This window comes from Vipera ursinii (genome assembly GCF_947247035.1).
Source record: "Vipera ursinii genome assembly, chromosome: 6".
NCBI lineage: Eukaryota > Metazoa > Chordata > Lepidosauria > Squamata > Viperidae > Vipera > Vipera ursinii.
Window position 1 is genome coordinate 9,621,961 of NC_139515.1, and position 27,182 is coordinate 9,649,142.

The 27,182-nt window shown below is 45.5% G+C and overlaps 1 protein-coding gene across 2 annotated transcripts in view; it reads right to left on the minus strand.

Annotated features, from left to right (window-relative positions):
* DMTF1 (cyclin D binding myb like transcription factor 1) overlaps positions 1-26,744 on the minus strand; it is a 34,332-nt gene extending 7,588 nt beyond the window's left edge. The window contains exons 1-14 of one of the 2 annotated variants that reach the window (XM_083366269.1): positions 26,227-26,744; positions 20,019-20,159; positions 18,159-18,281; positions 17,172-17,266; positions 16,878-16,992; positions 15,509-15,585; positions 13,608-13,765; positions 12,277-12,309; positions 10,217-10,326; positions 7,322-7,550; positions 6,846-6,997; positions 4,518-4,733; positions 2,144-2,229; positions 1,664-1,822 (exon numbers count right to left, since the gene is read on the minus strand). In XM_083366269.1, coding sequence (XP_083222395.1) covers positions 1,664-1,822; positions 2,144-2,229; positions 4,518-4,733; positions 6,846-6,997; positions 7,322-7,550; positions 10,217-10,326; positions 12,277-12,309; positions 13,608-13,765; positions 15,509-15,585; positions 16,878-16,992; positions 17,172-17,234 — 1,398 coding nt within the window. In that variant the 5' untranslated portion in view covers positions 17,235-17,266; positions 18,159-18,281; positions 20,019-20,159; positions 26,227-26,744. The remainder of the gene's footprint in view (positions 1-1,663; positions 1,823-2,143; positions 2,230-4,517; positions 4,734-6,845; positions 6,998-7,321; positions 7,551-10,216; positions 10,327-12,276; positions 12,310-13,607; positions 13,766-15,508; positions 15,586-16,877; positions 16,993-17,171; positions 17,267-18,158; positions 18,282-20,018; positions 20,160-26,226) is intronic. The other variant, XM_083366268.1, reaches the window with a different exon arrangement.
* Between the last annotated feature and the right edge of the window lie 438 nt (positions 26,745-27,182).

Here is a 27,182-nt window from a genome sequence, read left to right on the forward strand (position 1 = left end):
TTCATGGATTTCAACCCCAAATGCGCTGAAATATATTAAAAAGATGAAGGGACGATAATGGTACATATAACTTCCACCCGTCAAGCATTTCTTAATTCGGAATTACAAGCATCATGTTTCATTGCGCTGTTTCATATTGACCGATTTGTTACATCCTTCGAGAACATTGCAGGTGAGGAATACCGTAGTGGCCAAAATTGTGGAAACCTTTTGGGGAAAGTGTATTTTTGAGGTTTGACGGCTAATAAACACCACTTTTTTGGGGAGCAGTACCATAAAATTACATATCAATGGAAAGATAATTTTAATCAAGAATGTAATGCAACATGGTTTGTTCAATTATCTGTACTGTATTCTACGAAAAGCTGTAGCCAAATAGCCAGAAAAAGGAAGCACAACTTGCTTAGCTTGATATCAGGTAGCTTTCCTCCATCTGATTGTAGCCAATGAGCACGAGTGCTTAGAGAGCCAATCGGGTGTCGCCTTGTTTTGGCAATGAGCCAATCAGATCACGGCAGGATTCAGTTATTGATGTCACGTATTGAAGCTGAGAGGAGGACATTTGTCGGCGTGTTATTTGATGGCTATCAAGTTGGTTGGGGTTTTTTTGTGTCCTTTCAATTTAGTGAGCTTGTAAAATGTAATAAAATTAAAGTAATGGTGCAAAGAATTGACTGGTTGCCCAGAAAGTGATGTAAAATAGTATTATTAGGTGAACAAGGCTACAATTATAAAGAAATTAGAAGAAAAATTGGTGTACACTAAGGTCTACTGTACACTAAGGTTTCCACAATTTTGGCCACTACTGTATATTGGCTAGCAAAATGCCATCCCTTCTGTTAAGAGTTGGAATGTTGCCTAATGGCCAACGTGACTCTCTGCCAAGGCTGTACTTTGGGCCAATCACCAGGAGACACAGAGTTCTACTGTAGTCCTGCCTTAGCCATGAAAGCCAGCTGGGTGACTTTGGGCCAATCACCAGGAGACACGGAGTTCTACTGTAGTCCTGCCTTAGCCATGAAAGCCAGCTGGGTGACTTTGGGCCAATCACCAGGAGACACGGAGTTCTAGCCCCGCCTTAGCCATGAAAGCCAGCTGGGTGACTTTGGGCCAATCACCAGGAGACACGGAGTTCTAGCCCCGCCTTAGCCATGAAAGCCAGCTGGGTGACTTTGGGCCAATCACCAGGAGACACGGAGTTCTAGTCCCGCCTTAGCCATGAAAGCCAGCTGGGTGACTTTGGGCCAATCACCAGGAGACACGGAGTTCTAGTCCCGCCTGAGCCATGAAAACCAGCTGGTGAATCTGGGCCAATCGGCAGGAGACGGTGAGTTCTGGTGCCACCTCAGGCATGAAAGCTAGTGGGTAACTTTGGGCTGGTTATTCTTTCTCAGCCCAGTTCAACTCACAGGGTTGTTGTGGGGGAAAAGAGGAGGAAAATGTGTTGGATATGTTGGTTGTAAAAATAATAATAATAATAAAAGGCAGGATATAAACAAAGAAGCAAGCTGCAAAGCAAAACGGATGCACCCCGGATGTTCTTTGGTGACACTGCTAGAAATCGGTCACAACTAGCCTAACTCACTAAACACGGCTCTTAAGCCACCCGCCCTCCGTCATCCCCTCTTCCCGGGTCCCCGTGGTCTACTGTTTCGATACGTACGGACAAGGCGTGGACTATGATCTGGTCTGGCGAGGCTGGGGCTGCAGCGGCCGTCAGGGTCACAGTGGGGCTGGTGGTGAGGGTCAGAGGCAGGCCCTGGGATGAGCTGGTCTGGAGTAAGTAGGTGCCTGGAGTTCCAGTTGGTTGTAGATGAAAAGACTAAGAACGGAGGTGAGAACGGGAAGAGAAGAAGTCATATGTTTAATGGCCGTCCCGGCGAGGTTCCTTCCACGTGAGACATCAAAAGAGAAATTGCACTTGACAAAAGTTATAACAACGTAACTCAAACAAGGTATGACAAACTAGGTAATTTATACTGCCTACCAGTTGAGGATTCTGGGACTTGTATTCCCAATAAATCGGGTGAGAGTATCAGAATGGGAGATGCTGTTCTATTTTTTTGCACCAGGGCTTTAAGCGTATCGGTCAATATCTTTTCACTGCAAAAGGATAGAATCAAGCCAACTCTGTACTACTTACTGGCAAAATCTCAAAAGTCTGCAAAGTCCCACTGTTTAGTGTGATAGTTTCAGAATCAACAGAAGCAGCGGGGGAGTCGGCAGAAGCTGCACAAGAAAAAACAAAAACGGGAGCAAAGATTCAAATCAGCAAATAGGTTCTAAGCACGGTAAACTGCAAGAGAATGTAAAACGGAACAGGCACCTGGGTTGTCAAAGCAGGAATAAGGAAAACAAGATTGTACATTAAGAAGCTACCGTTGCGAAAGCTTGGAATAGTCTGAACAGGTCTCTGGGAAGACTCCCACCACAAATTGCTCCATGGGCCAGATCTTGTTAGCTTCAGAAGAATAACTAAATTGCAGTCCATCCTCAAAGAAGGATCAGCAGTCTGCCTTGGCTAATGGAACTATCCCAAGTCATTTGAGTTCCACCTATGGCTCTTTTCCAATGCTCTCTCTGTGCGCATCTGTGCAATGCTGTTCTCCACTCAATAAATCTTCAGGGTCTCCAGAAATCAATTCACTAACTACAAAGGAAAAGGTCAAAGCCACTGTTAAAATCGAGCTCCGCTCTGAATAACTTCGGGACCGCGTTTGTGTCATCTTCTTGGCAATACGGAATGCAGGGGCGTTAATGAATATTAGCAATGGGGCCATGTAGGATAGGGTTTTAAAGACGAAACTGTTGTGATTCAGGGTCAGCCTGTGGGTTCGGCAGTTGGGTCGGACGACTCAGAGGAGGAGGAGGAGGGGGGTGTTGAAGAGCTTGCTGAGGGGATTGGACAGCTTGATGAGAGCCCCCAGCAAGGCCCCTCTCATCTGGTCACGATGCAGACCCAGTTGTGTGAGCCTGACAGCGTGGATGAAGATGACCCACAGCTGGCCCTGTTCAAGGACGCCCGACGCAGGAGGCAGTCAATCAGGAGTAAACAGAGGAAGGCAATGGGGCTCCTCGGAAGGAGGCAGAGAGAAGCCACGCCCTGAACTGTATTTAAGGGGGAATGTGTGGGAGGGCTGGTTTGCTGAAGGCAACCGCTTGAAAAGCTCCTGTTTCTTGGTTCGTGTCTTGTTCTATTTGTTTTTGTAGCAATAAATTTGGCAGGCGTAATTCCAGCCTCTTGCCTTCTTGTAAAAGGGGTTGTCCCTGCCTTTTCTGCAGGGCCGGTAGCAGGCTGGTACAGAACAGAAACAAACATTGGCCAGGATTAGGTTTGCAACGGATTCATATCTTGTTCTTCCCTCAGTCTCGGTGAGCCAGAAAGATTTAGTCCGGAACATCACAATGTTTTTCGTTTGCTTACGATCACCCCTGAGTAGGACGATCAGGGTTCTGACCCAGTCCTGGTTATTCATTAATCCATTCTAAGGTCTACCCAACAGATGCCTTCAAAGAACAAAGGAGGAACCACAAGTTTTGTCTGTACCCAGGAAAGATTCTGCAGAGAGACCCAGAGGCTCAAGCGAATCTGAAAAGCCACAGCATAAAATATGCAAGGCTATAAGCTTGCACAGACTAAAAGCAACGGGAGACAGAAGTGCTGGGTGATGCACTGCCGCATTTTTAAGAAAGAATGTATGTTCGCACCACGTCGGCTGGAGAGAAAACACGGAAAGGAGACTGGACGTGGGGAATGTCTGCATTCCCAGCATTATATACATGGGAAGCATGGGAAAGTTTGACTCTTGTAGATTTGTGCACAGGTAGTCCTGGACTTACAACCCCAATCAAGCCCAAAATTTCCATTGCTAAGGGAGACATTTGTTAAGCGCATTTGGCCCCCCGTTATGACCTTCCTTGCCACAGTTGTTAAGTGAGCCCCTGCAGTTGTTCAGTTAGTAACACGGTTGTTGGGAGTGGATCTGGCTTGCCCATTTGACTTGGCCTGTCGGAAGGTCGCCAAAGGGGATCACGTGCATCCCCGGGACACCCTGCAGCCGTCATAAAAAGGAGTCGGCGGCCAAGCGTCTTGTGTTTTGATCCCGTGGCCCTGGGGATGCTGCAACGGTCGTGTGAAAAATGGTCACGTGTCACTTTCCCCCCCCCCCCAGTGGCACTGTAACTTTGAACGGTCAGTAAATGGACTGTCGTAAGCGGAGGTCTGTTTGTACTGCCTTTTCCCCCAGCAGGAAAGCAGTAAAACTAGATTGGCCTGAAAAATGAGCCTTGTCCGAAGGGAGCCCCCATGGCTAAAGATCAACCCCTTCGTCCTGACCCCTCCCTGGATCTCGTTCGTTTGCAATGAGTGAAAACGTGCAATCCTCGTTCAATGCAAAACATGACCGCGGTTAGCGCCGTGCAAGATAAACCAGCGACATTTGTACTTTATAAACGTTTCTGGTTTAACCTCTCCTGAACTGAACACCAGTAAAAACTGGTGAGTTTTGGTGACTTACAGACGTGGGTGATCTGGAGTGGGATCTGTAAGGCTGCCACGGAAGCAGGTGGGCAGACCGAGCTTTCTTCTAAACGGGCCACGCGAATCTGGACGTGCTGAACCCCAGAACCAGCGTGAGGATTCGGCAGCCCAGGCAAAGATTTCGCCTCTGAAAGTTGGTGTGCCGGAGCGTTTTTCTGGCTTTCGTGCAGCTGCTTCAGACCTTTTATAAGAACTGGAAGAAAAAGTCATTCAAGGCTGCTGGAAACTAAAATCAAAGTAAACGTTTGTTAATAAAAATAAATAAATGGGGACCAAGAGCGATGAAGCCTACATTACATATTAGGGATAGCAAGTTACAGTGAAGAGGATCCGAGAGTGGTCTTGTATTAATAATAATAATAATAAAGTTGGAAGGGACCTCGGAGGTCATCTAGTCCAACCCCCTGCTCAGGCAGGAAACCCTATACCATTTCAGACAAACGGCTGTCCAGTCTCTTCTTAAAAACCTCCAGTGTTGGAGCGTTCACCACCTCTGGAGGCAGGTTGTTCCATTGGTTAATTGTTGTAACAGTCAGGAGGTTTCTCCTTAGTTCCAGGTTGCTTCTCTCCTTGGTTAGTCTCCATCCGTTGCTTCTTGTCCTGCCTTCAGGCGCTTTGGAGAATGGCTTGACTCCCTCTTCTTTGGGGCAGCCCCTGAGATACTGGAAGACTGTGGTATTCAACCACTCAGTCATCTGATCAGTTCTTTCAGCATTTCCCAAGCTTGGCAAATTGAAGAGGAGCGGATTTCAACTCCCAGAATCCCCCAGGCAGCATGCTAGCAGGGGAATTCTGGGAGTTGGAAGTCCACCCATCTAAAAGTTGCCAAGCTTGGGAAATGCTAAAAGAACTGATCAGATGACTGAAAGACTAGTTATTTTATTCACCTATCTTCAAGTTAACCAGAGGGAAGACCCAGCTTCTCTCTAAGGCCGAGGTCAATCTTTCAAATGGCAACTCTCCCACAATTTTAGAAGTCTTGATTCAAGCTCCAAAGAATTGTTTTGAGTTTGAAATGGGGTGTTTTTGGTTGTTTGGGGGGTGGGTGGGTGGGGTGTAAAGCTCAGAGGCCTTCCATGATCATTGAGACGGCCCATTTAAGCGGCCAATTTTTTCCCCCAGCTAGAAACAGAGTCGTTGGAAGTGTTCAGATGGAGGCTTCCTTTGCAAGTTAACTCAACTTTCAAGGTCAAATCAAACAAAGCAAGAGAAAGCAACAGCTTCTTGGAGGAAGAGGAAGCACCTTAACTGGAACAATTCCCCCAACCCTGAATTGTTAGCAACCGGAGGAGACATCCAAAGTTCTCTCTATAGAGAACACGTCAGGACTTTCCACAGAGAGGCGTGAATCCTCGAACTCTCCAACTAAAGCAGAAGGGCTAAAAATCTTCCTGAGTCTAAAGTCTCAACCTTCTTTTAGTTATCTCTTTCCCACTTTAGCAGTTTCAGTCACAACTGGGGCATTATTCAGTGTGGACTGTGATGGGAGAATGTTGTGATTCAGGGTCAGCCTGTGGGTTCGGCAGTTGGGTTGGATGACTCAGAGGAGGAGGGGGGTGTTGAAGAGCTTGCTGAGGGGGTTGAAGATCTTGCTGATGAGAGCCCTCAGCCAGGCCCCTCCCACTTGGTCACCACGGAGACCCAGCTGTGTGAGCCTGACAGCGTGGATGAAGATGACCCACAGCTGACCCTGTTCAAGGACGCCCGATGCAGGAGGCAGTCAATTAGGAGTAAACAGAGGAAGGCAATGGGGCTTCTCGGAAGGAAGCAGAGAGAAGCCACGCCCTGAATTCTATATAATGGGAATGTGTGGGGAGGGCTGGTTTGCTGAAGGCAACCGCTTGGATAGTTCGTGTTTCTTAAAGCTCCTGTTTCTTGGTTCGTGTCTTGTTTGTTTTTGTAGCTATAAATTTGGCAGGCGTAATTCCAGCCTCTTGCCGTTTGTAAAGGGGTTGTCCCTGCCTTTTCTCCAGGGCCGGTAGCAGGCTGGTACAGAACAGAGAATTTAAAAATTGGGGCAAATGTTGCAAAGAGAGAGACTGGCCAGGCCAGGAGGAAGAGTCAAGAGAGGAATTAGTCTGGAATCTTTATGTAGGCACAATAGGGCAAGGTCCACCACGCCCCCCCTCCCCCAAACTTGAATGCCACTGAACCTTATTTAGTCTGGCCCAGGTGCCGTCTGCCTGTCTGGGAAGATTCCTACAAGACAGGCACTGTGCAAGAAAATACTGATTAAACCCCTCACTTGTGGATCTGGCCAACCGGTCCGACAGCAAGCCAAGAATAGAGTTATTAGAAACTTTACCGGGAAACGAAACCTCTTTGTGGTTTGCAATCTGCCTCTTGACGGTCCACCATTTGCTACGAAGCCATTGGGGTGAGCGCACGCTGCTCCAGCCTTCAGCCAGCAAATCCCAATTGATGTCGTTTTCATCAGAGACTTCTAGCTCTGCTATTCTGACAGGATAAGGCAGAAAAAAAAGAAATGATTCCTTTTTACAAATATTAGCCTTCACGGGGCTTTCAAAAATAGATAAATAAAAAAAGATTGGACAACGCATATAAAAGGAAGGGCAAGAATTGTATTTGCACAATATTGGAAGAACGAAGGAACACCACCAGAAGAAACAATAAATAATAATAAAAAATACTAGACTGCGCGGAAAGGGTCAGACTTACTTTAAGGTTGAAAGAAAAAAAAGAAGAAATGGAATATTTTTCAAACTTGCGACCTATTTTGTCAACGGTTAGAGAAAAGACGTAGGGATTGGTGGCACAAACCTAAGAATGAGGTTGATTTCGTCTTCCTTGGTCCACTCCGTGCCTCCACTCTGCTTCCAGTTGAGGTAGTTGAGCCATTTGGAGCGGCACTGCTTCTCTGACCGGGTGCCCACCCGCTCTGCCACCGCGGCCCAAGAGACCCCTTGCGTGACGGTGTCCCCAGGCTCGGTGCTGGTTAATTCGTGGACCACTTCTGCTAGTCTCCTCTCTTCTTTCTCGGTCCATTTCCCTGAATTGGAAACCATAAAAGGGATGACGATTTAATGCAGGGCACGGGGGAGAAAAAAACCCCCCACACCTCTGACTCCAGAACTGAGCCCCTTATCTTATGTTAGGCTTATTGGGGAAAGGAGATGAGAGCAGCGGTGGGGTTCAAATAATTTAACAACTGGTTCTGTTCACTGTCATGTGATGCACCTTGCATACTTGTCATCGCCGGCGTGTGATGCACCTTGCATACTTGTCATTGCCGGTGCAGTGCGCCTCGCACTGTCACCACCAGCACGATGAACATCACATTGCTGTCATCACCGGCGTGATGCACCTCACACTGTCATCACTGGCACAACACTTGCCGCATTGATGTCAGCACTGGTGCGACGTGCATCCCATTGACATCATCATTGGTACGACGCGCCTGACAAGATTTATTGTAACTGGTTCGCCGAACTGAAGAAAAAATTAGGCATCGGTTCTTCCGAACCGGTGCAAACCGGTTGAATCCCACCACTGGGTGAGAGGATGGGAAAATAGAGAGGTTCCTATGTCCACCCAGAAAACTTTCTGGCTTGTTGATCAGGACCCGCTGTTCAATAGAAGCAGTGACTGAGACCAAACAGAGTTGGGGAAAAAACAAACACCAATAGGTGAGGTACAAATGGACTGGTTCCCCCTTATTTAGTGTCACTGTGACACTGAAGAGTCACTGAATGAATCAACATAACCCGAGGGCTATTTGTACTTTGAACGACGGCTCCCACAATCCCTTGCCGTTAGCTGATCAGGCCAGGGCCCACAGAACTCAAGAGCTGCCAACTCTATCTACTTTACTCTCCTCCTGTTGACAATTGGTAATATAGCCAACTTCTAAATGGCACATTTTTGTATGCTGCGATTTTTAAAACTGTTTTAAGAGGTAACAGTAATCTAGATCACGTGAAGTGTTAATACCATTCTACAATGCCTTGGTAAGGCCACACTTGGAATACTGCATCCAGTTTTGGTCACCACGATGTAAAAAAGTTGTAAAGTCTCTAGAAAGAGTGCAGAGAAGAGCAACAAAGATGATCAGGGGACTGGAGGCTAAAACATATAAGGAACAGTTGCTGGAATTGGGTATGTCTAGTAGTCTAACGAAGAGAAGGATGAGGGGGGGACATGATAGCAGTGTTCCAATATCTCAGGGGCTGCCCCAAAGAAGAGGAAGTCAAGCTATTCTCCAAAGCACCTGAAGGCAGGACAAGAAGCAATGGATGGAGACTAATCAAGGAGAGAAGCAACCTAGACCTAAGGAGAAATTTCCTGACAGTTAGAACAATTAACCAGTGGAACAACCTGCCTCCAGAAGCGGTGAATGCTCCAACACTGGAAGCTTTTAAGAAGAGACTGGACAGCCATTTGTCTGAAATGGTATAGGGTTTCCTGCCTGAGCAGGGGGTTGGACTAGATGACTTCCAAGGTCTCTTGCAACTTTATTATTATTATTATTATTATTATTATTATTATTATTATTATTATTATTATTATTATTATATGAAATGCTTTATAGGAAGCAACAGATCCCAGTGGAAGCCTCTTTGTGATCTGTAGCTGTAACACAAGGAGGTTTCACCGATCTATGGTCGGATCAGATTAGATCAGAAGGATATGCCGAAGAACAGCAGACTGATAAGAGGGGCAAGGAAGGACACAGCTACATGTCAGCACCCTCCCGCATGATAAGGCCTTCTCAGGCACCCTGTGCAGTGGGGAAGACGGGCGGTAACAGCAACCATGTTTCTATCAGACAGCAAGCAGAATGAATTCGGGACATACCATGGACAGCTCCTTGCAAACCAGCAATGTTTGGGAAGGGAGGACACTGCAGGAAGACAAGTAAGTGCTTGCCAACACACAATTCAGAAGACATGGAAGAAAATCTTTCGCCAGAACCAGATGACAGAACCCTACACCCTAATATTTAGAATTATATTTAGAATTTTTAATTTATTTTTAATTTTTAATTTTATTTTTATCTTTATTTCTGTACTTATTATATGTTTTGTTGTTAGCCGCCCTGAGTCCTTCGGGAGATAGGGCGGGATATAAATCCCATCAATAAATAAATAAATAAATAAATAAATAAATAAATAAATAAATAAATAAATAAATAAATAAATAAATAATATCCTATAATAAGCCAGCAACCTAAAACATGTAATTTATGAAGAGTGTGCAAAGCATTCCAAGGAGGCCTTTTGCAAAGTTTCATCTGGAGGAAACTCCTCTTTCCTAATGGTTGTTTAAAAAGCCGTTGTGCGTTTGGGATATTTCGCGATTTCTTCGCAAGGGGTTCCCTGGCTTTCCATTACCTGAAAGTTTATGCCAAATTTGGCCCCCTCCCCCTGGCAGAGACACCCGGGAAAAGGGTTTTTTTGAAGCCGCTGCACTGTCCGTGCAAAAGAGAAATAGCTGCCTTAATTCCTTGAAAAGAGGTGCCTTTTATGCAAGCACACATTGCAAAGCGTCTCTTTCCCAAGCTTTGTTAGTTGCTTGGTAAATAAATCCACGAAAAAACATCCTGCAGCCTGTCACGCTGAGGCTTAATTTTCTTTAAGCCAATGGATATGCCTAGCATGCAAAGCCAGCCTACCGGTATAACCAGGTTTCCCTTGGCTATTCTTTTAAGGCTTCTACCTGTGTTGCAAGTGTCCTTCATCAGTCTGCACCGGTCTTTCACGGAGGAAGCGCTACGGCCGAGAGCGGCTCCTATCGTCGCCCAGTCATTCCCGTGCTTGATTCTTAAACTGAAGGGAAAAAAAAGCGCTTAGTGTTGCTCGGGACCAGGACTATGAAATCAACGTCTATGGAGATTCTCAGGCATCCGGCTCAGAGTCACCCCAAAGGTGCTTTTTCCAAGAGGCAACTGGACTGTCTCGTTTTTCTTCGAAGACCTTTTGCTTTTCATCCCAGAAGCTTCGTCAGCTCTGACCGGACGGTGGGGAAATGTATAAATCCTTCCATTCCCCACTCTCCAGCTTCTTGGATGAGAAGCAAAACCTCTTCAAAGGAAAAGCAAAGTCCAGTTGCCTTTTGAAAAAGCACTTTGGGACAACTAGGAACCCGGAGGACTGAGAATCTCCACAGACACGGAATCAAACAGAGAAGGATTGTTTCCCCCCTCCTCACCCCCCCGGGGTGTGTGTGTGTGTGTGTGCAGAATCCTAAGATTCGGTAAGAACTTGATGGCGTTCCACAAAACAATAAAAGCAATAGACAAGCAAGTAAAATACTTGGAACGGAGTCAGTTTTCTATCGGTAGAACGTTGCCCCTTGCTCAGGGGTAGGCAACCTTGGCTCTTTTAGGACTCGTTGGACTTCAATTCCCAGAATTCCTGAGCCAGCGTGGCTCAGCATGGAATCCTCTCCCTTTTCTCTCAGCGTGGCTGGCTCAGGAATTCTGGGAGTTGAAGTCCACAAGTCATAAAGCGGCCTAGGCCTAGGCCAGGGGTAGGCAACCTTGGCTCTTTTGTGACTCGTGGACTTCAACTCCCAGAATTCCTGAGCCAGCATGGCTCAGCATGGAAACCTCTCCATTTCTCCTCAGCATGGCTGGCTCAGGAATTCTAGGAGTTGAAGTCCACGAGTCATAAAAGAGCCAAGGTTGCCTACCCCTGCCTTTGCTCAATCATCCAGGACTATTATTTGGCTTAGTTCTGCACCCTGAAAAGCTTGAAGGCCTCTGACACTGACCAGGTTGCTGCTGACCCCTGGAGTGGGCGGGGGGGGGGAGGGAAGGAGGTGCCTCCATATTGAAAGTTGACACAGGAGTGACATCTCCTCCATTTTCCAGGATTCCTCCCACAGTGCTGCGGGGATGAGGCAATCCCATCCCATGAGGCAACTTTGGGAGGGAGATGAAATGGGATGCCGGGGGGGGGGGGGAACACTTAAGGTTTAGATTGAGCCACAGTAATCAGCTGTTCACAGGGCATTCTTGTAACCTCCCTCTTTTCACTTTTGAGCAGTTGTCCGTATTGCTTTTTTTAGATATACAAGCATGATGGCTGGTGAGCAACGTGGTGGCTTAGTGGTGAAGACGCTCGTCTCCCAACCAGAAGGTTGAGAGTTCAATCCTAGCTAGTGGCAGATGTTTCTCTCTCAGGGCACACAAAAAAATTGCTCTGAACTCCGTGTATGCATCAGGAAGGGCATCTGGCCGGTAAATGCTTAGGTCCATCTAGTCATATCCCAACTCTATCCCGAATTAAGGGGTTATAGAGTCATAAAAAGGGAGGTTTTTTTTTAAAGGGTGATGGCCAGTCTCTGTATTCTTGACATGCATTAATGAGAGCTTTGGGGGTATTTATACAGCCAGTATCAAGTCAGGCCTCTGCAGTAGGGAGCATTCAATTTCCCACTGAACAGGGTGCCTGATCTACTTGATCAAGGGGGTTAGACTAGAAGACCTCCAAGGTCTCTCCCAACTCTGTTATTCTATATGACATAGAGCACAGATTTAACAAAGCCTTTCTAATCAAGTTATCTGCACCAAATAAAGCTGAAAGCTCTCCCCCAAAGTCCTGTGCAAATGAAGAGGCCTTGGGGGGAGCATTTAATTCACACAATCCATTTTGTTGTTCTTTTTCTCTCTTGAATATAAATTCACGAATCTTCATTTGTCCACCTAAGATGAAACCAAGTTTCCAGAATGGGGTATGAACTACTGGCAAACGTCTGCTTTAAATAAAACTTACTCTTTGAGCTTTTCGATCTCTTCCGGAGTATACCTGTTAAATAGGTAAACAGCATATTTACTGAAGATGTAAATGTACACTCATTATACAAGTTCATCTTGGTCCACTGTCTTGAGGAGACTCTTGGGATAAAAGGGAAGAAGAACACGAGGTCTCCTAGGCTCCACCATCGTGCGTGCCATTAGCTAGTTTCCGATTGTTGGAAATCATGATTTTAATCAGGATCACCAGGAAAGGAAGCTGTGTAACTTGCTCTTTATTACTATAGGACAGGGGTCTTCAAACTTGGCCCTTTTATGACTTGCGGACTTCAACTCCCAGAATTCCTCAGCCAGGCATGCTGGCTGAGGAATTCTGGGAGTTGAAGTCCGCAAGTCATAAAAGGGTCAAGTTTGAAGAGTTGAAGTCCACAAGTCATAAAAGGGCCAAGTTTGAAGACCCCTGCTATAGGATGAAACTAGCAATCAGTTCTTCACTACCTTATGGTCATTCAAACCACAGTTTTCAGAATTTCAGAATATTACACATTGATGGTTTTTTTTAGAAGAACACAATCGTACTTAAAGTACATTTATTCATTGTTTATTTAGTTGTAAAATTTATTACCTGCCCATCTTACCACGTGGTTCTCTGAGCTGCTTACAATATTAAAAGATAAAGCTATATAAAACCCAATAATACAAATACAACACTACAAAAACTCTCCTAGCTAAAAAGATGGGGAAGGAGGGAAGATGATGAGAAGGGGAGGGGACCTGCTATTAATCTATCATCCGCCCCCCCCCCAATGTGATACCCCTCCATTAGAGCCCCAAGCCAACTGGCAGAGCCAGGTCTTTAAGCCTTTATGGAAAGTGAGAAGAGTTGGAGCTGACCTCACGTGAAGGACGATTCATCCATGTGGAGACACCACCAATGAACCTCGCCTCCACTTTGCCCGGATTGATGCTCAGGATATTTTATCAGAAATGGGTAGAAGTTAAATTTGAATCTACCAACAGATCTTCAGATAGAACTTCAGTACATGAGAAAATATCTCTGATTCCCAAACGTTTAGCCTTATCAGTAATACGATGAGGTGCTATGGAAGATGAAGGTCTCAGCTGGAGATTCACTTCACTTATGAACGTTGGGGATTTTGAATCACAGCTATAGAGAGGGTGGTTGTTGATGCTTTTAGTAATTTTCTGGTCAGCTCCTTCCTATGACACCATCACTGTCCCAACATTTTAGGGCTCTACTCTTCAAGCTAGAACCTGTTGACCTGACCATCAAGCTGGTTGACAACTCAAAATCCTACCATTGAGGTCAAGCCTCAGGAAGGTTCATACTTGCCAACGTGGTTTCGGTCGTCGTACATGCGAAGGACTCGTCTATAAACAGCAAAGAGAGGCCGGTTCAAACCCCACGCAATGGTCCTGTAGAAATCTTTCCTTTCATCTTTTGACATCTCAAAAATGATCTCGGTGGCATCTTTGATTCCACGAGCCTGGTCACATTAAGAGTGGGATGACAATTTAAGTTTCCCATCACTTGACAGTGAGTCAAAACTGATTTTGCTTTTTTTTTCCAGGACAGCCTTCCCAAAATAAGTAGGGCGATTCAAACTCTTAATCCAGGGCTCTTCAAACTTGGTCCTTTTATGACTTGTGGACTTCAACTCCCAGAATTCCTCAGCCAGGCACTCGTGCCTGGCTGAGGAATTCTGGGAGTTGAAGTCCACAAGTCATAAAAGGGCCAAGTTTGAAGAGCCCTGCTCTAATCAGCCAGTTCCAGTTTCTGATGGTAAATGGGAGTGGAAAACCATCACCTCTGGAAAAATAAGGCAGGATCTGATTTTGCAGGTTTAAGATGGTGCTAAACAACCAGGAACCTATACTATTGCTTAGTTATGCAATATAACAACTATAATGTTTAATGCGAGATTAAACTGAGGTGGCAGCAATATTTTTTTTTCCTTTTTGAAAAATAACAACTAGCAACCAGGAAAAGGTACAAAATTTATTTCACTCGAAATCAAGATGGAGGAAACGACCTCCGTTATTTCTAATGGATTTTAAAATCGAAACAAGGTTGTTCGAATCCGTAATCTTTTTTTTCATAACTACCGTATTTTCCGGCGTATAAGACGACTTTTTAACCCATGAAAATCATCTCAAAAGTTGGGGGGTCGTCTTATACGCCCAGTCGTCTTATACGCTGGAAAATCAGCGAGCCCGGGAAGGCACGCCCTCCCCTCTCACTTTGGAGGAAGCAGGGCAGGCTGGCGTCTGGCAGGAGCCGGCAGGGCAGTCCTGCGCATGCGCGCGCTCCCCAGCTGTTAAGGAGCACTCCTTAGCAGCCGGGGAGTGCGCGCGTGTGCAGGACTGCCCTGCCGGCTCCTGCCCGACACTCTTCCCTTTTGAGGCAGCATCGCTCCCCGGCTCCTAAGGAGTCCTCGGGGATGCTGCCTCAAGAGGGAAGAGCGTCGGGCGGGAGCCGGCAGGGCAGTCCTGCACACGCGCGCACTCCCCGGCTGCTAAGGAGTGCTCTTTAACAGCCGGGATGCGCGTGCGCAGGACTGCCCTGCCAGCTCCCGCCAGACGCCAGCCTGCCCTGCTTCCTCCATAGTGAGAGGGGAGGGCGTGCCTTCCCGGGCTCGCTGATTTTCCGGCGTATAAGACAACAAATCTTGAAAATCATCTCAAAAGTTGGGGGGTTGTCTTATACGTCCAGTCGTCTTATACGCCGGAAAATACGGTACAAAATGAAATCGATTATAAACAAATATGGCTAAAAAAGGTTCTGTGTAGCTCTCTCTATTTGGGAGACAGGCTGATAAAACGAATTGGAACGAACGGCCTTCTCAGGTACTTTTAAGAAGAGGCTGACTCGGCGTCAGTCAGGGACAAGCTGAGGTTTCAGGATGTCCCAATTTAAGATTCATTGGCTTCATGCCAACCACTGAGCCTTTGATTTAAGGCTGTAAGAAGGACAGACAATCCCACAAAAGCACCATTTGCTCATTGGTTAAATAGGCAAGTGAATAGGCTGGGTGTTGCTTAACCAGATCCACTGCTATAAAAGCTCCGGCAAACTTAGGTCAAGAGCACAGTCTCTTTATATACGGAGCTAAAGGGACCCATCTTTACAACAACAATGGAAAAACTCTATGGAATCCCACTGATGAAAACTCTGAAACCCATCAGACAGAAGAGACCCACGTCGGAGGCATATTGAGAGCAACACAAACCTTCAAATAACGCTCAATGTTACTCATCAAAATCTGAATTTCTTCCTTCGACCACATGCCCTGTTTCCACTTATGACCTTAAAAATGGAAAAGAAGCCATCACATAAAGACACCCTAATAGTAGTTCAACTTATGGGGAACAACTGGCACAGGGAAGCGGAGACAGTTTATTTAGATCCACTTCTAATCAAGCAGATAAATTTTAGCCGTCTGCAGCCACCACAGCATTATTTTTTTTAGTACAAGCTGACAGAGAATGGCAATTATTGGGTGGCTTAAAACTTAATAAATAAGAGATGACCATTAAATCACAGTATAATTTTTTTCAATGCTTTTCAGCAAAGTGGTTTTAAATCTATGCACCCAATTCCACAAGCAGTAATCTGTTATATTTTCATATGCACAACAACTTTAATCGTATATGTACACCAATGTTTATTTATTTATTATTTTGACTTCTATACCACCCTATTCCCGTAGGACTCAGGGCGGTTTACAGGGCAATTAAAACCATACAAAAGTTAAAATAAATTTAAAACAAGTAATAAAATTTAAACCCAAAAATTAAAACTTTAAAACCCAATTAAAAACCCCTGTCTAGGCCAGACAGCCTAGACTATGTTGACGTTTAGCACTGATAATGAATGCCTCAAAATGGAAATGAAGAGTTTCTATTATTTCTAGACAAGAAGTGTGTGTGTGTGTGTGTGTGTGTGTGTGTGTGTGTGTGTGTGTGTACGCGGTGGCTCAGTGGGTTACGACGCTGAGCTTGTCGATCAGGTGGTCGGCAGTTTGGTGGGTCAAATCCTGAGTGCCGCGTAACAGAGTGAGCGCCTGTTACTCATCCCAGCTTCTGCCAACCTAGCAGTTTGAAAGCATGTAAAAATGCAAGTAGAAAAATAGGGACCACTACGGTGGGAAGGTAACAGTGTTCCGTGCGCCTTTGGCATCTAGTCATGCCGGCCACATGACCACGGAGATGTCCTTGGACAAGCGCTGGCTCTTCGGCTTTGAAACGGAGATGAGCACCGGCCTCTAGAGTCGGAAACGACTAGCACGCATGTGCGGGGGAACCTTTACCATTTATTTATATTTTTATATATATAGATGCATGCCAGAATGGCAGGGAATCCAATAAAGTACAAGTTATAATAATTTAGCCATAGGCTAAATAAATAATAAATATAAACATTCGTTAGCTCTCATTGCAAAAAAAGCTAGCATATTGTCCGCAAGTTATTTTAATAAAACGGATTAATTTCTCTCAAAACAATGTCATACTTTTCTGTCATGCACCGAATATTCACAGGGATTCCCCCCTGTGGAAGACACAGAAATGCCCTCTCCAAAATAGAAAATGTAAACTTGCCTTTGTTTGTTAAACAATCCTTGTCTTCTTTGGTTGTAAACCAGGCCTGGCTGACTGCAGACACTTCTTCGTTGGCTAGAGAAGAGATTTCATCCAGTTGCTCATTCTGAAGGATCTGGGAGAAGGAAACAGGAGAGGAGACCTTTAAAGCAGTGCTCCTCAACTTAAGACAATTTTCAGAGGCTTCAACTCTCAGAATAAACCCATTGCTCTGATGGCAACCGTTTTATATTTTCAAATCCCATGCAGCCGTGCCCCAGGAGTGGACGGGACACCACAAGAACTGCATCGTACCTGAATCTGAGTCACCGTTCCTTCGTTCACCTCATGGTCAGCTACTTCTGTAGTTGCAGTCATGGTCACCTCAAAGCTTGGATCACTTTCTGAAACTGGAAAACACATAAAGGGTTAAGCTCGTGTACGACTGGTTATCTTCGTTGTAAATATTCTTCTCACATATGCACAGGAGCCACCGGGCTCAATGAATATGTTTCAGTCAGCTCTGTCTGCTATTTCTGTTTTGCCGTCCATTTTCTTGAGGCATTCAGGGCCAGTTTGGTCTAGTCTAGTGATAAAAGCGCCTGGCTAGAAGCCAGGAGGCGGTGAGTTCCAGTCCCGCCTTAGCCATGAAAGCCAGCTGGATGATCTTGGGCTAGTCCCTCTCTCTCAGCCCAACTCACCTCACAGGGATGTTGTGGAGAAAATAGGAGGAAGATGTGTTGCATATGTTTGCCACCTGGAGAGCTGTTCTAAAAATAATAAAGGTGGCACATGAATGAAGGAAGGAAGGAAGGATGGTGGACTCACTTCAACAGTAAAACTAAAATTCTCTTGCCACACATTCCCACAAGCCCTCCTGGTCCACCTGTATGTTTTTACTGTAGCCGGTTACATCTGCAGATCCTTCAGAAGAACCACTTACGTCAGACATGTCAAACACAAGGCCCGGGGGCCAGATCCGGCCCACGAAGTGGTTTCATGCGGCCCGTGAAGCCATCCTGGAAACAGTGAGGGAACGGCCCCCACTGCCTTGGCCCTGGCCCAGAGACCCTCCTTCTGCCAGAGACCCTCAGATCTGTCCCACTCCTGCCCAGGCCCGCATAGGCACCCTTGATGCGAACGATGTAGAGCTGGCCACACCCACCCAGTAGGCCATACGCACTTTAGCCACGCCCACCCAGTAGGCCATGCCCACCCTGGCCATACCCACCCGGCCCCCTGAGGGCAACCGCAATGCTGATGCGGCCCTCAATGAAATTGAGTTTGACACTCCTGACTTACGTGGAACCGCGACGACAGAGATGCATGGAGGGTTGCCGTCAATGCTCTGATCATCTTCTGACGATAAGCAAAGCCTTTTATGGGGAGGTCCGATGCTGCCTTCGGAGCCTATTTCGTCTGCCTCTAAATACGCGTGCAAAGAAGGAGAACAACAGCCATGAAAACTCAGAAGGGAACCACATCTGACGTTATTTCATGCTGAACTGCCTAATGCAGATCATTCAAGGACACTCAGCTGGAACTCCTAGGGAGAAATGTAGTTATTGAGAAAAGGCCAGTTTTGTTTTAAGTTCCTGAAAAATATTCACATTTTAGCTGTTGGTCTGGGGTGTGCAATCCACTTTTTTTTTGACCCTTTAGTCTCTTTGTTTCGGGTTGGAGTTGGAACAACTGGATGGAGCTGAGCGTTTACTGGCCGGATGCCCTTCCTGATGCCTACATGGAGTTCATAGCAGATATTTTCTCTTTGTACCGTGATAGAGAAACATCTGCCGCTGCCTAGTCTCACTCTCAACTTTGTGTGAGACAAGCATCTTCATCTCTAGGCTGCTCACGGGGTCCACAATCCATGGCCCTCTTGAAATCCGAGACCTCTTTTTCAATCCCCAGAGATCAGCAACTAACATTTACTGGTGTGATTCTTCCCTTATAAGGGAAAAAATAAAATTAAAAAAATGCCTAAAAACAATACTTTGTCCACAATATCATTAAAATAAGTTTTCTTTAATCCAATTTTCATACACATTAAAGTTGAATGGTTCCAAGAGTCGTTGGTCTGCAATAATCAAACCAATAAGGAACCATTTGTCATTGGTTTGCATAATTCCAACAGAAAGTCATCAAACCTATTGTGCAATTGTGGTGCAATTAATTACAGCTGTGGGTAATTGATCTGGTCTAGTTCTCCCACATCCAATTCCAGGCTCAAGCAATTTGAATTCAAGTAGTAAAATGGTTCAAAACTCCTGAAGACACCCCCCCCCAAATGGTTTTTTTAGAGGGAAATGTCCAGATTGGGTCAGGGTTTTGCACCATCGTCATGCTTCAGCAATGGCTGAATGGGTTTGATGGCTCAGTGGTTAAAGATGCTGAACTTGTCAGATGGAGAGCTGACGGAATGGGTTCAAGACCCGAGCGCCCACGATAGGGTAAGCTCCCGTCGTTGCTCCAGCTCCTGCTCAAGTAGCAGTTTGAAAGCATGCAAATGCGAGTAGATAAATAGGTACCACTTTGGTGGGAAGGTAACAGCGTTCCGTGCGCCTCTGGTGTATAGCCATGCTGGCCACATGACCAGGGAAATTGTTTTCGGCCAAGAAAGAGAGATGAGCACAGTGTCCTAGAGTCAGACATGAGTGGACAGAGGGAAACTTTTACCTTTTACTCTATGCTTCAGCAGTGTGATCATGGTCTATTTTGAGGGGTGGGATTCTGTAAGTGAAGTTGGTGTCTTAATGAAATGCCAGTCCTAAATCAGGGGTAAGCAACTTTGGCTCTTTTATGACTCGTGGACTTCAACTCCCAGAACTCCTGAGCCAGCCACAGTGAGGGAAAAGGGAGAGGTTTCCAAGCTGAGCCATGCTGGCTCAGGAATTCTGGGAGTTGAAGTCCACGAGTCATAAAAGAACCAAGGTTGCCTACCCGTGTCCTAAATCATTCACTGCGGAACCTTGAATGTTTTAAAGGACATTCCTGAAATTCCTCTAGGAAACTCAAATTCCAGTGAAAATGTGACACTAAAACCTCTCTCTCCCAAAATTTTATTACAAAACTATGCCACCCACCCTACCCAGCTGTGCAACTAAGTCCCATATCTTGGTCTGAGGAGTGATTATAATTTGAAATAATATGGAGAAAGCATACAGTCAAATAACAGGTGTTCTATACCATCCTGAGGGCAGTGAAGAATAAGGTTGCCTTGAGTATCTTGTGTCAGAGTTACAGAATTCACGGTTTCTACTGTCACTGTGTCAGAGTCTTCTTCAACTGTGGTCATAATCAAATCTACAAGAGAATAAGCACCGATTAGCCGTAAGGTCATGATTTATTGATAAAAGGGAATGTTTGTAACTCAAGAGTTGAAACAAGGAGAACTTGGTGCTCTGTGGTTGCTTTCTTGCAGACGTTTCATGACCCATTGTTGGTAACATCATCAGAGGTAATCTTCTGGCACTAATGTTTGTTAACTGGTTTGGGTCATGAAACGTCTGCAAGAAAATAAGCAAGCTCAGAGACCACCACGAACCGGGCCATTATTTACTTGGAACCTACAGCCTCCTTATTTAGCTCAGAATCAAATGCAGAGTAAGTAAAACAGCCGTGCTATAGACCTAGACAGAAGACCTCTGCTTCTTGTTTAAGGGTGGCCTTTAATTTCTTGTACCTTCTCATTCATAACTTCAAAAACAAACAGTTGGATTACCAAGAAGAAACTCACATTCTTCAAGGAGCAGAAAGTTGAGGGACAGACACGTGGAGTCTGTAAGTGCAAGGGTTAGTTAGGATTTTGAAGAGTATCTGGTCCACCCCCTTGCAGGCGTCCACGACAGAGGGCTACCCCCTCTCTGTTCAAGCAACTCCAGGGAAGTTCACTGGATCCCGAGGAAGTCTGTTCCGCTGTTGACCACCTCTTACCACCAAGAACGTTTTCCTGACGTCCAACTGAAATTTGCTTTCTTGTGATTTTAAGTCACCGCTTCGTGCCTCGTCTTCGGGAGCTCTACCCTTCTCTTCCTATGTTCAGATACCAGAAAAATGGCTCCTGGGTTTCCCCCGTCTTATAACTTTTGATTTTTATTAATCAAAGACTTTGTATTTCATCTGGCTGAGATTCACGTTGTGGCTCGCTGCCCATTGTTTTGCCAAGCTGAGGTCCTCAGGAATCTTGATTAAGTGCGGTCTAAGGTCTTTTGCTATTTTTGCTTTCCTCCCTGTGTGTCAGCCCTGCGAGGTGGCCCAGACAAGAAGCACACTTAGGAGCACAGTTCTAGCTTTATTGTAACCTTACACAACAGAATCTCGCAAGGCTGGAAAGTGTCTCTCTCCCCCTTTCCTTTTACTCTCTGGAAAACTGGGGGGGGGGGGCTTCTGACATGCTGCCCATATGCCTCTTCTCCTTCAATGACCTGAGAAACCTTTCACATGCTGCTTATCCGGACTATGAATGTCAGGGCCTACTTCAAGCCCACATCTTAAGAAAGCAGAACCCTTGGAAACAGTTTCTTCCAAGCAGGAACTTTTATTAAGAATAGGAGATAGCAGGCATAATAAGACAGGATCTGAGGGATTCCCTTACAGATCGATATTTTAAAGTGTCTCTAAGCAAACCCCACCCCACAGTTCATCCGGATGGTTCAGACCAGCCAATCCCCAGGTGGTAAGTCCACTGCGGGAAAGAGAAGAGAACATCAATCCGGTTCCGTTTGCAGCACGATCATTCCACAGCTCTTTCACACCTTCTTTTGAGGACGGGGGGGGGGGGAGAAATAAACCAGATCCCGGAGGTTTGTATCTCTTCCCCACCCCCGCCCACCCCCTTTTCCTAGCTGCCCGGGTAAGGGGGAAGAAGTTCAGAGAGATGCATAGTATAGGAGGCAATTTGTTACATTGTAAAAGGTTACACTGTGGTTAATAGAGGAAGTGAAAGCAATAAAACCCACATGCATATCCCCCCTCCCCCTTGGAAGTATGGCAGAATCCAGGGGAAAGTGGGATTTGGTTTTAGATCAGAGGAGATAGTTAGAAATGAAATATAAATGGATTCTGACAACAACTCTCCCTTCTGCCTTCCAAGTTCATTCCCACGTACCATTACACTGTCTTTGCGACATCGGCAAATTTGTCGGGTTGTCGACGTGGCTAAGTGTGGATGAATGTGTGCGCGTGCAACTGAGAAACAGCAAATGGGAACTGGAGCCAGTAGAATTTCACGGTTACCTTAAATTCCACTGGGTCACCGTGTATTCCAAAGAACCTGTTGTGCCTCATTGCTCAGCTGTGACTTTGGGGTGTCCCTTCCTTTCCTGGCTATTGACCTGTGCTGTATCTGTCCTGTGTTAGCCACACCTATCTGGAACACCCAGGTGGACAGCAAGGGAGGCTTACAAGATCCACGTGCCTCAACAGGCAGTGCACGTGTGCATGTGTGACCCTAAGCTGAACTGTTAACACACTCAGAATATTTAGCCCTTTCGTGAAATGCAGAAACCTCAGAGATGCAAATAATGCCCGTATTCTCAAAATCCTCATGGGAGGTACGGGCCAGGCTCCTGGTTGATGCCTTGCTCAGCAGTTTTAGCAGAAAGAAAAGCAAGCCAGCAAGTGAATAACCCAACAGGGGTGGAAAAGGAGGGCTGCAACCAGCAACCCTACCAACAGCCCGAGCGTGTCTTCTTAAAAGAACAGAACTACATGTGATCCTGGCACCACGTCGGAAAGAAGGTACGTGGGACAGAAAAAAGTGCCTCTACGCCGTGAGGTTGAACACCACAATGCTGAGTCATGACAATGGCTGATGAGTTGTTGCCCCTGTGAGGACGATGGGCAAAAACTCATGATAGATTGAGTTGACCACCGCTCCTTACAGGCTGTTTGGGTCGTGCTGCCAACCTCTGCGTTTTCTTGGGCTAGAAGACCTCCAAGGTCCCTTCCAACTCCATTATTCTGCCATTCTTCCGCCGTTTGTATGGTGTGAAACTACCGATGGGTAGAAGACATCTCGCAGCAGCTAGTCAGAATGTGAAAAATGTGCCAGCATGGAAAATTCCGATCCGCGAAGGCTTTTGACCTTGAAACTAGATGCACAAAATATTATGGAAGTAGTTGAATCCTGAAACTGGCCCCAGAAAAGTTTAAAATTTCCAAATTTGACCCCTTCTGGACCCCTTGGAATCCCCCTGCAATGAGATTAAAACATTCGCCGACGGGATAGTTTCCACCTCCATGGATTATCATGGCAAATTATAAATTTAGCATTAATTACTGCTGCGTGTCGACTCATGCTCCTTTGCCTAATCCCAGACAGCATTCTTGCTCCAAGGTTAGACCTGTTGCTATTTTAATGGGAGCTGCAAACCAGACTAGTTTTGGTTTGCAAACTGAAGTATTCGTCTTGCAAGGACCATCGACTTGAGGCGGAACACAGGTAGTCCTCAATTTACAGCCACAATTAAGCTCAAAATTTATGTTGCTAAGTGAGGCATTTGTTAAAGGAGCTTTGCCCCACATTACCACAGTTTCTTGCCAGAGTTATGTGAATCACTGCAGTTGCTAAGTTAGTAACTCGGTTGTTAAGTGAATCTAGCTCGGCAGCTTGCAAAAGGGGAATCACACGACATAAATATGAGTCAGTTGCCAAGCGTCCGAATTTTGATGACGTGACCACAGGGATGCTGCAGTGGCCTTGTGAGAAATAGTTGTCACTATTTTCAGCGCAGTTGTGACTTTGAATGGTCTCTAAATGAACTGTTGTAAATCGAGGACTACCTATGTATCATTCCTACAATATTCACAGTGTTCCGATAATGGGATTTTCTTTGTCCTTCATTGCTTGTTAAGTCCCCCATTGCCTACAAGTCATTTTCAGCAAGTTGGCCTTTAATTATAATGTTCATTTCAACAACGTATGTAAAGGTAAAAGAAGATTAAAAAAATAATAATGGTCCTCTCCATAAATCTGTCTTCAGAGCCTACAAAGTTGTTACAGCGGATGGCATATTTGAAATTCAACATGAAGCAATGTTTTGAGGAGCAAAGTTGATCTACCTGAGGACTGAAATGTATTTTGGAATGGTACTATGTATTCTGTGCAGGTGTAAAATTAAAGGACAGCTTTGAAAACACAGCGGAATAACATAAGACATTTTGAAAATATCTTTTATTTGTCAAAGCATCAAAGTAAGTTGCGTACTTTATCTAAACACGCCAAATGGAAAGATGGAAGCAATTTATTTCAGAGTATCAGTGGTAAAATATCCATATAGGTATTTTTCAAATTCAGGGGAGGATTTGTTCTATGTTAAAATACCACTGATATAAGTCGGAGGGAGGGAGGTGGGAGGGAGGGAGGGAGGGAGGAAGGAAGGAAGGATCATCTATGCCAGCATTTCCCAACCTTAGGAACTTGAAGATGCGTGGACTTCAACTCCCAGAATTCCCCAGCCAGCATAGCTGGCTGGGGAATTCTGGGAGTTGAAGTCCACGCATCTTCAAGTTCCTAAGGTTGGGAAACGCTGATCTATGCAGGCAGAATATGAGAGCATTCATTTGCTGTAGTGTAGATACAGTTTGTAAAACTACCATTTAGGGGTGACTGAGCAGATTTAGCAATCATCATCATTTAATTTAGCAAAGTAGAGTACAAAAGCGCTGGCCCTTTTTGGTGCCGAGGTTGTTATTAAGGAATATCATTAGACCAGGGGTAGGCAACCTCGGCTCTTTTATGACTCATGGACTTCAACTCCAGGGGTGCAGTATAAGAGGAAAGGGAAGAAGAGCGAAAAGGAATTCATCTTTTCAAAACTGGGACAGTCCTAGGTATTCCCTCTTAGCCTGGGAACTGAATTGGTTCAATTTTTTGGTTCATACCAAACACCGAATCACCAATTAACCAAGCTAAAGCACCCCTCCTTGCAAAGTTAACTCTATGCCAGTCTAACGTGCTGTGTGAAGGCAACCACCAGGCAGCTTCTTAAATTAGCACAGCAGATTGTGTGAAAATTATATTGCATCTCATTCCTCCATATCCCCACCACCCCCCATTCATTACTCTGCCCTCTTCTGCCCTCTCATAGCTTATTCTGGCCTCCCCGCCCCCACTCCAAATGCATCAAGGGAATGAGAGGGAAGGTATAATAAATAAATAAACAAGAGAATTAGGAGAGGCAGCAATGGGATAGAGGGACAATGGGGTAAGAAGGAGAAAAAGAAGCAAGTTATCATAGTTGTGATGTAGAAAAGAGAAAGGCATTTTCTATAAAAATATGTTGCTCCACATTATATTATATACATGAGACACATACGGCCTACAAGAAAGTGTGTGTGTGTGTGTGTGTGTGTGTGTATCCACATAACTAACTACATTACACAAACACATATAAATACGTTCACCCTTAGATACAATTTCTGAACGATCTAGATCTATATGGAATACATGTAGGGCAGACAAAAAAAGAGACATCTTTACCTATTAATATTATACCTTGGCCACACACACACACACACACACACACACACACACACACACACACACACACACACACATATATATATATATATATATATATATATATATATATATATATATATATATATATATATATATATATATATATATATAAAATTTATTTATTGGGACTTATATGCCGCCCTATCTCCCGAAGACATATAATAAATACAGAAGTTAAGATATACACACACACACACATATATACATACTTACATATATATATACACGTAAACATACATATACACACACACATATACATACACACACACACATATGCAAACGCAGCAAAGGTCAGACCCCATAGGCAATTTATTGCATAAACTATATTAAATGTTCCAACTGGCGACCATTTTCTTTAAAAAAAAAACTTTCTTACTCATCTGATGCATGACCTCTGAATACTCCTAAGTACAATACTGCATGTATGTATGCGTATGCACGTGTATGCATGCATGCATATAATACCCACATATTATATCCCATTTTCTCCTCTGACGGGGACCCTCTTTTATTGCACAGGATGTTCTATTCTATCTCGCAGCGGGACACAGGCGAGATCTGTCTCTGGGCGGCCTAAAGACACCCCCCCACACACCGAAAAAAAGCCCCCCCAAGGGGGAAGCAGCCGAGGGGGGAGGAGCGAAGAGGGCGGGGTCTCTCCCTCCTCCGCCCCGCCCCCTCCCGCGTTCCAAGGAGCCCCCCGGGGCGACCTCCGCCCCCCCCCGTCCCTCCCTCCGACTCGGCTTCCCCTCCCGCCGGTGGCTGCGGAGGACGGGGCCGGGCCGGGGCCTCTCCTCTCCGGCTCCAGGGCCGGTCGCTCCGCGCAGGCCGGTCCGCGGCACTTACTTCCTGTTTTGGGTCCGGGCACTTGAGAAACCAGGATGGAGGCTCCGAAATGCCAGGATGGAGGAAATGCCCGCCGAGCGCCTCAGCAGAGAGCAGCAGCGGCGGGGGCAGCACAGCGGAAGGGGCGGTGCCGGGGGAGGGAGCAGCGAGAGGAGCGGGCAGAGCGGAGCGGAAGCGCCGACCCGGGGACCTTTCCCCCCCCCCGCTTCACCTCTCTCTCTCTCTCTCTCTCTCTCTCTCTCTCTCTCTCTCGTCTGCTCTGCCTGGCGGTTTCATCCTTTCCTTTTGAATTTCTTTCTTTCTTTCTTTCTTTCTTTCTTTCTTTCTTTCTTTCTTTCTTTCTTTCTTTCTTTCTTTCTTTCTTTCTCTTTCTTTCTTTCTTTCTTTCTTTCTTTCTTTCTTTCTTTCTTTCTTTCTTTCTTTCTTTCTTTCTTTCTTTCTTTCTTTCTTTCCTCCCTAGTCTGTGCTTGGATGGGAGACCATAAGGAGATCCTAGGGATGGAGAAGATGACCTAAATAAAGTTCTTTCTTTCTTTCTTTCTTTCTTTCTTTCTTTCTTTCTTTCTTTCTTTCTTTCTTCCTCTAGTCTGTGCTTGGATGGGAGACCATAAGGAGATCCTAGGGATGGAGAAGATGACCTAAAGAAAGTTCTTTCTTTCTTTCTTTCTTTCTTTCTTTCTTTCTTTCTTTCTTTCTTTCTTTCTTTCTTTCTTTCTCTCTCTCTCTCTCTCTCTCTCTCTCTCTTTCTTTCTTTCTTTCTTTCTTTCTTTCTTTCTTCCTTTCTTCTCTAGTCTGTGCTTGGATGGGAGACCATAAGGAGATCCTAGGGATGGAGAAGATGACCTAAAGAAAGTTCTTCCTTCCTTCCTTCCTTCCTTCCTTCCTTCCTTCCTTCCTTCCTTCCTTCCTTTTTCCCTCCCTCCCTCCCTCCCTCTCTTTCTTTCTTTCTTTCTTTC